At 35.0% G+C, this 6,557-nt stretch overlaps 1 protein-coding gene across 1 annotated transcript; it reads right to left on the bottom strand.

Moving 5' to 3' along the window:
* Window positions 1-1,958: 1,958 nt before the first annotated feature.
* On the bottom strand, window positions 1,959-5,926 carry LOC145638819 (lysine histidine transporter-like 8). The gene is made up of 5 exons (XM_081689859.1): window positions 5,529-5,926; window positions 4,322-4,455; window positions 3,503-3,933; window positions 3,130-3,261; window positions 1,959-2,660 (listed from the first exon to the last, which is right to left on the bottom strand). The coding sequence occupies exons 1-5, from the start codon at window positions 5,861-5,863 to the stop codon at window positions 2,169-2,171; spliced, it is 1,524 nt and encodes a 507-aa protein (XP_081545985.1). The 5' UTR covers window positions 5,864-5,926; the 3' UTR covers window positions 1,959-2,168.
* Between the last annotated feature and the right edge of the window lie 631 nt (window positions 5,927-6,557).

The raw sequence follows: 6,557 nt of genomic DNA, 5'->3' as shown, positions 1-6,557 counted from the left end.
GCTTATAATTGAATTATTCAAAGTTATGTAATAGTTTGGCTGTTGGAATGATTTTGAGAAGGCCACTAACAGTTGCGATTATTGTTGTCTATCCATTTTCTATTGTCAGTAGCTACCTCTTCTATATTTATCTTGCTAACTAATGATTCGTGAATTTTGGTTCACGACCCCACTTATGGGATTAAGGCTTTGATTGATTGATTTGTGAAATTAACATCTTCAAAGTAGGTTCACGTTTTTATTTTATTTTTTATAGAATGTCTTCAATATGTTTCCATTTTAAAACATGATAGGAAATAACTATGGTATGCAAGAAGTATATTGCTTAAATTCCCTTGATTTTTTCTGTTGGCTATAGTAACTGTAGGCTACAGAACACAAGGAGGGTAGGATTTAATAGAGAGGATAGCAAGTGAGGTTCGTGTTAGAAAATGTAGGAAAAAGTTTGAAACTAATTAGGTTTGTGTAAGAAATAAGTAGGAGAAGGGGTTTGTATGGGATATTAATTATGTAACAGTGTAGCCCAAAAAAAAGAAAAAGATAAAAAAGAAGCTGACTATGGAGTAAAAGTGTGCTTGCTTGCTTGAACGCCTTAATCCCATAAGTGGGATCAGCTACATGAACCAACACGAGTACTTCCCAGGTATTACTCTCAATCATTGTGGGTCATGTGATGTGATGTGAAAAGTTTGACAATGGCTGCCACTGGCCTACCGTAACCCTCCTTTATCCAAGCTTGGGACTGGCGGGGGGGAACTCAGTGGCGGAGTTGGAGTGAAAGTGTAACTAATAAAAAAATTTTTATTGCAGAAAGTCTTAACTCACTCACACACACGCACACAAACAACATGGGGAGAAGTTTATTTTCAGTTTTGTGTGGGATGGGATGTTTGCATTGTGCTCTTTACTGTATGCACATTCTTTGTTATGAAGAGCATCTTGGAATGTGAAAAGTTTGACAATGGCTGCCACTGGCCTACCGTAACCCTCCTTTATCCAAGCTTGGGACTGGCGGGGGGGGGGGGGGGGGGGGGGGGGGGGGAACTCAGTGGCGGAGTTGGAGTGAAAGTGTAACTAATAAAAAAAATTTTATTGCAGAAAGTCTTAACTCACTCACACACACGCACACAAACAACATGGGGAGAAGTTTATTTTCAGTTTTGTGTGGGATGGGATGTTTGCATTGTGCTCTTTACTGTATGCACATTCTTTTTTATGAAGAGCATCTTGGAATCTTGCCTATGCCAAATTTTTATTTCAATATGCCAAATTTCCTACCATAGTTATTTCCTATCATGTTTTAAAATGCATTATCTCTTTACTTTAGGTCAAAGTCCTCATTGTCATTGATGACTATACTGCCACTTGCTTTGTAGTTTTCATTGCTATTTATCTATTTATTTTGCATTTGTACTTTCTCAACTGTTACTACTCCTCTGCCCAACCGTCCTGCAAATCGTTGTGAAATTTCTGATTGTTTAGACGGCTGTGGTTCTCTTTAGCAGGGTGGATATAGTGATCTTCGTGATTTGGGAGCTCGTCATTCTTGCATTCCTGGTTTTCTCAGGAGTCTCGCTGTATTTCAGACATGTGCAACTTGCGTTTGTTTTGTTATGTGTCACATTGTTGCTACTTCTGTGCATGAAAGTCACAAAGCAAATACGTTTGGCACGTAAGAAGAAACGAAGGATGCTTCTACCATTATCAATGTAACGTCCTTTAGGAATATTCCATCTGTAAAAATGTGAGATTTTACCCAATTTTATTGTTCAATTTTGCTCTTATTTTTTTTTATTGGCATCGGAGTTCATTTAAAGCAGCTAAAGTAGATGGTAGTTGTGATTTGTGTCAATCTGATGACCGCCAAGAGATCTCAAGCCTGCTATATGAAGCAATGTGTCACAAAGCAAATACTGTGCTGCGGTCTAGTATTGTCGCATTAAATCTGGACAGTCGGTATTGAGGCATTTACACACACTATGGGTGGCTACTATGGTCCATGAACTTTGCATACAAAGGGCTGTAAGATTGTGGAACTTGTACACATCACTGCACATTACATAAGCCAGGGGGCAAGTTATTCTGGTGTGTTAAAATTTACAATGCTCAGTTATATCTGGTTATGCCAAGCTGTATTCTGCTGCCTAATTTGGACATCTTACTATTGCTCATCTGGCTTGAAAAAAGTGGACTGGCATCCCTTTGATAGCTATACTCCATATGGCTCCAGTCACTAGCAGAATGCTCAGAAGTATCCCAAAACATCCTAGCCCCCAGTTAAGGTACCACATAAAGCCGAACTCTCGGGGTTTCTTGATCTTTATCCACATGAAACAGGGATATGCTAGGGCGAGAGGCAGAGTTAGGCCTCCTAGAAGACCTGCCAAACTTGGCAAGAATGGTACTGTAAATGCTATGAAGACTGTTAAGCATCCGAAGAAGGCCCTGATTCCTGATCTCAACCAACGAGGGCATGGTTTCTTCTTGCTGCTTGTGAACCGGAACTCCAAATTGTCAAACACCGGCATTGCATATATTTGGAACGAGCTGAGACAATGAATCACGATGAGCAGGCTTGTGAGACACAGTAGAAACTTGGAAGTGTCGTGCCCATGGTATTCATACATGACTTTTATTAGCCCTTTATTTGTAGGTATAATCTATAGCAATAGAAAACCAAATTAGCAAAAAGGGAAAGTTGACTTCAAGCAGGTTCTTGTATTGGCTGAGTTAAATTTCATCTGGTTCCAAAGTGACGATCATCTCATTTCTTACCGCCTTAAATTTGTAAACATAAATTGCAAGGTGTATAAAGCAATTTAGAAATTGTCATTTTCTTCTTCGTGTTTATGAAATTTAAATATAGTATAAAAATAAGTCCTTAGAAAGGAAGGAGTTTACTTTTTTTTTTTTTTTTGGAGGGAGGAAGGAGTTTACCCTTTTTTTTTTTTTTTTTTTTTTTTTTTTTTTTTGGGTTAATAAATTAAGACTTTCTTTTCTTGTTTTAGGCTAATTGAAATGTAGTTTTCGTGCGAAGGACAATATTAATTGGAAAATGTTGTACTCTAATCCTAACAAATCTCAATGCAAGTTAAAATTTAAGAAATAAAATTTGAGGTTTGAACTAACCAAGTTTCCATAGGCCCAATATCCACCAATTGCGATAGGAAATAAGCACAATCCAATGATCAAATAAGCAAATTTCACCCCTCGCCACATTGCTATTCTTGATGGTTGCTTTACACTACTTGGCATGGTTCCCTGCACCAAACACACACATTTTACCAAATGCTCATTTATTTACTGACCCCTAAGATAGGAGCAAGGTTCGAAGTTGACTAGCTCTTCGACTTTCAGGCATGAGGACTTACCAATCTCATTCAAGAAGGGATATTCCTAAAACCCTTCCTCCTAGGATTAGCCTTCTCCATACATACCATATTAATAAGAATGTAAAAACTCTCTTATACCATATTCTTCTATGCATGAATGTCATATTTACCTGAATTTCCAACACTAAGTTGTGCCCTCTAAAAGCAAAAGCAATCATCCCAATTGCATTGACTACTCCACAAACCCTATTGGCGTAGGACTCCACATGGGTCGGCCCATACGATACACTCGTGGGTCGGTCTTTGCATACGGATATGATCCATATTAGAGTACAATACCCTACTGAGGTTAAGGATCCAATGAATGATACTTTGGCAATTGAGTTCAAGTTGGGGAGCTGAGCTAGTATCACAGCACAAGAAGTGAAGACCATGTACCATTCAACATTGGTTAATGGGTTAGCCTCCTTGCAATTGGGCCCACAAACTGTTTGGTAGAAAATCTTGATGGTCCCACTTCCAAACATGATCAGAGCCACACACGTGCCACCTGATAAGTACATGATTGGAAACAAGGATAGAAGTTTCCCAAGCTTTTCTCCTACATTATAAAGAAAGTTACTTTGTTTAATTACATCTTTAATAGTGTTCTTTTGACTAATAAAGTATGAAAAGCAATAAAATATGAGAGCACATTTGGAGTATAGTAATACGTTGAAAAATATTTCAAAGATGTTTAATAGAAAAGTCACATGGTCTTTTTAATGCAATTATATTCATATTTTTAGGTTTATCTTGTATGCAAAGGAAACAAACTTTTTTGTAACATGCTTTAATTCTAGTACTCGCAATTACTACAACATATGAAGTACTCTTTATAATTTATTACTTGTACGTCTTCTTTGATAGATAATAAAAGTGATAACAAATATACTTTAAGAAATTTCGTTCTATCAAATGTGTATCTAGTAGAGTGAATCTAAGCTCACCAAAGGCTGCTATAGATAGCCGAAGGTATCTACTGTAGCGTGTGCCGTTCTCTGATTCATGCAATTGGATTAGCAACCACGTCGTATACAACTGCCATATGAAACCTAATGAAAGACATGTAATGCCCCATATCCTGTTAAGTAAACAGACAACAAATATTACACGGTAAACTTACATTTACATACCTTTGTTAAATAATAATAATAAAAAAAAAAGAGGTATATCGGATTTGGCTACTAAGCCTACTATATGGCACATTCTTATATGAGATGGTAAGAAATTGTCGTATGATAACATGTAAATATGAAACGAAACCATATTGATCGAAGCTTTACACTTTATGTGCGTAAATAAAGACTGGTTTATGATAGATTGATTAGTTACTTACTATTAATATCCATATAAACTCACACCAAAAAAAAAAGGGGTTAAAGGAGGTTTCTCCACATATTGATAATATCTTTCTTACTATTTAAGGCACGACATGTTTCTGTACGTACCAATCATTCTAATTCGTTGCTGCCATGTGTCTAAATTAAGATCCCTTTTTTATTTGGGTTTTTTATTTTTTTTATTTGGGTTTTTTTTTCACAATTATTTTCAAACACTATGCATATAGTTGCTTAATAGTTGAGCTAATGTTTGATATGATAATCAATTTATTATCAATTAATTCTACGCAAATAAAGGAGAAGTGCGTGAATATTCTAAAAGTCGATATTTTGTGTTTTATATTTACATCATAACGTCTAAGAAGTTCTCATAGGCCATGGAATCAAGTGTTGTAAACTATGGTAACATACATATGACAAATTGTAACAAATTGTACCAAAACAAAGGTCCAAAATTATTTTTGTAAGGAAAATGTTAGGTAGATATTTTATTATAAATTAGATTCCACTAAATATACAAGAATTTGTGAAACCGGACTCATCTAGCAAATTTTTCTTATTGACGAGTATAAACCCATCTTGTCACTGTGCTACCTACCATTTGAACATGAGAACAGAACTATGTACTCGTAGAAATACTTTTTTTTTTTTTTTTTTTTTTATTTTTTTATTTTTTTTTTTTTTTTTAAGAAAGTAGTAATACATGTTTTGAACGCTTTAAAAAAAGAAAAGTATTCTAAACAAACTAATTGAAGATGTATAGATTACTTAAGAAGTGAAAAAAAAAAAAAAAAAAAAACAAAATTAAACTTACCATCCAAGGGAAACGAAGGCTAAGGGAAGCATAAGCGCTTGAAAACCGATGCCAGAAGAAATGGTATGACAGGCGGCATAGAAGGCGTTACCATTTCTAGATTCAGTGATAGGAAGCCACTCTTCTTGTGGATCAACAACATTATTTGTAACAACATTATCATGCATGGTTGTTGCAACACCCGTTTTCATGGGGCTGGATATAGGTGTCATTACGTGAATGGTTATGGGGGTGTCATCGGACCATAACCCGGCTGATTCGCCGAGCAACGGCGATTGGGAAAAGAACCATCGGAGCTCTTGAGGAGCCGACGTTACTTGATCACTTGAATTCATGGTTAGTTTTAAATAAAAAATAAATAAATTCTCTAGCTAAAACTATAATAACTAATTAAACTTGCATGCATAAATATTTTTTGAGGGTTTTGTTGGTATATATAAGGTTTAATGTGAGGGTCAAAAGTGGAAGCTGACTAAGACTTATTGGTGTAGCTAGACATTTTACAAGTATAGAGTGAGGTTCTTGAGCCTTTCATTTGGTGGACTATTTCTAATTATTATTTTTTAATAAATATGTAATTATGTTTTTTTTTTTTAAAAAAAAAAAAAAATCCTATTACTAAATTGTATATAATACTAGTTAAAACCCTATTGAAAGCTATCCAAATCTGTGAAGAAGATTACACTTTAAAAGTTTGTCACTTTTCATATTTCATGTATTGATTGAAATATTATTCAATAGTCCAAATCGTACAATCTTATAATATAAGTATACAACCATTTTAAACAGCTCTACGTACATTAGATAATTTAATTAGTTAACTTAGCTAAATAGATTAAGTTGCTTTTACATTCTTGATATGTAGTGCGTACACCATATTTATTTTTATCTATACTCCTTTATAGGTGCTTTAATTTAGATTCTAATCATCTTAAAGAATCAAAGTCGAGATTATAAATTTATAGGGTTTTAAGTTTTGATATTTGAGATCTATTCGGCCCAGTTATTATTTGGTCAATTCATTCAACC

The sequence above is a fragment of the Chenopodium album genome, chromosome 7, assembly GCF_948465745.1.
Source record: "Chenopodium album chromosome 7, dcCheAlbu1.1, whole genome shotgun sequence".
Classification (NCBI taxonomy): domain Eukaryota; kingdom Viridiplantae; phylum Streptophyta; class Magnoliopsida; order Caryophyllales; family Amaranthaceae; genus Chenopodium; species Chenopodium album.
This window is presented reverse-complemented; position numbering and strand designations above follow the sequence as displayed.

Excerpts from the sequence above, each read along its gene's own strand:
- LOC145638819 (XM_081689859.1), bottom strand. The coding sequence starts at position 5,863 with ATGAATTCAAGTGATCAAGTAACGTCGGCTCCTCAAGAGCTCCGATGG. Across the intron at positions 4,456-5,528 it reads GCCTTCGTTTCCCTTGGATG|GATATGGGGCATTACATGTC; the intron begins GTAAGTTTAATT and ends TTTACTTAACAG. Across the intron at positions 2,661-3,129 it reads ATTGGGCCTATGGAAACTTG|ATTATACCTACAAATAAAGG; the intron begins GTTAGTTCAAAC and ends CTATTGCTATAG.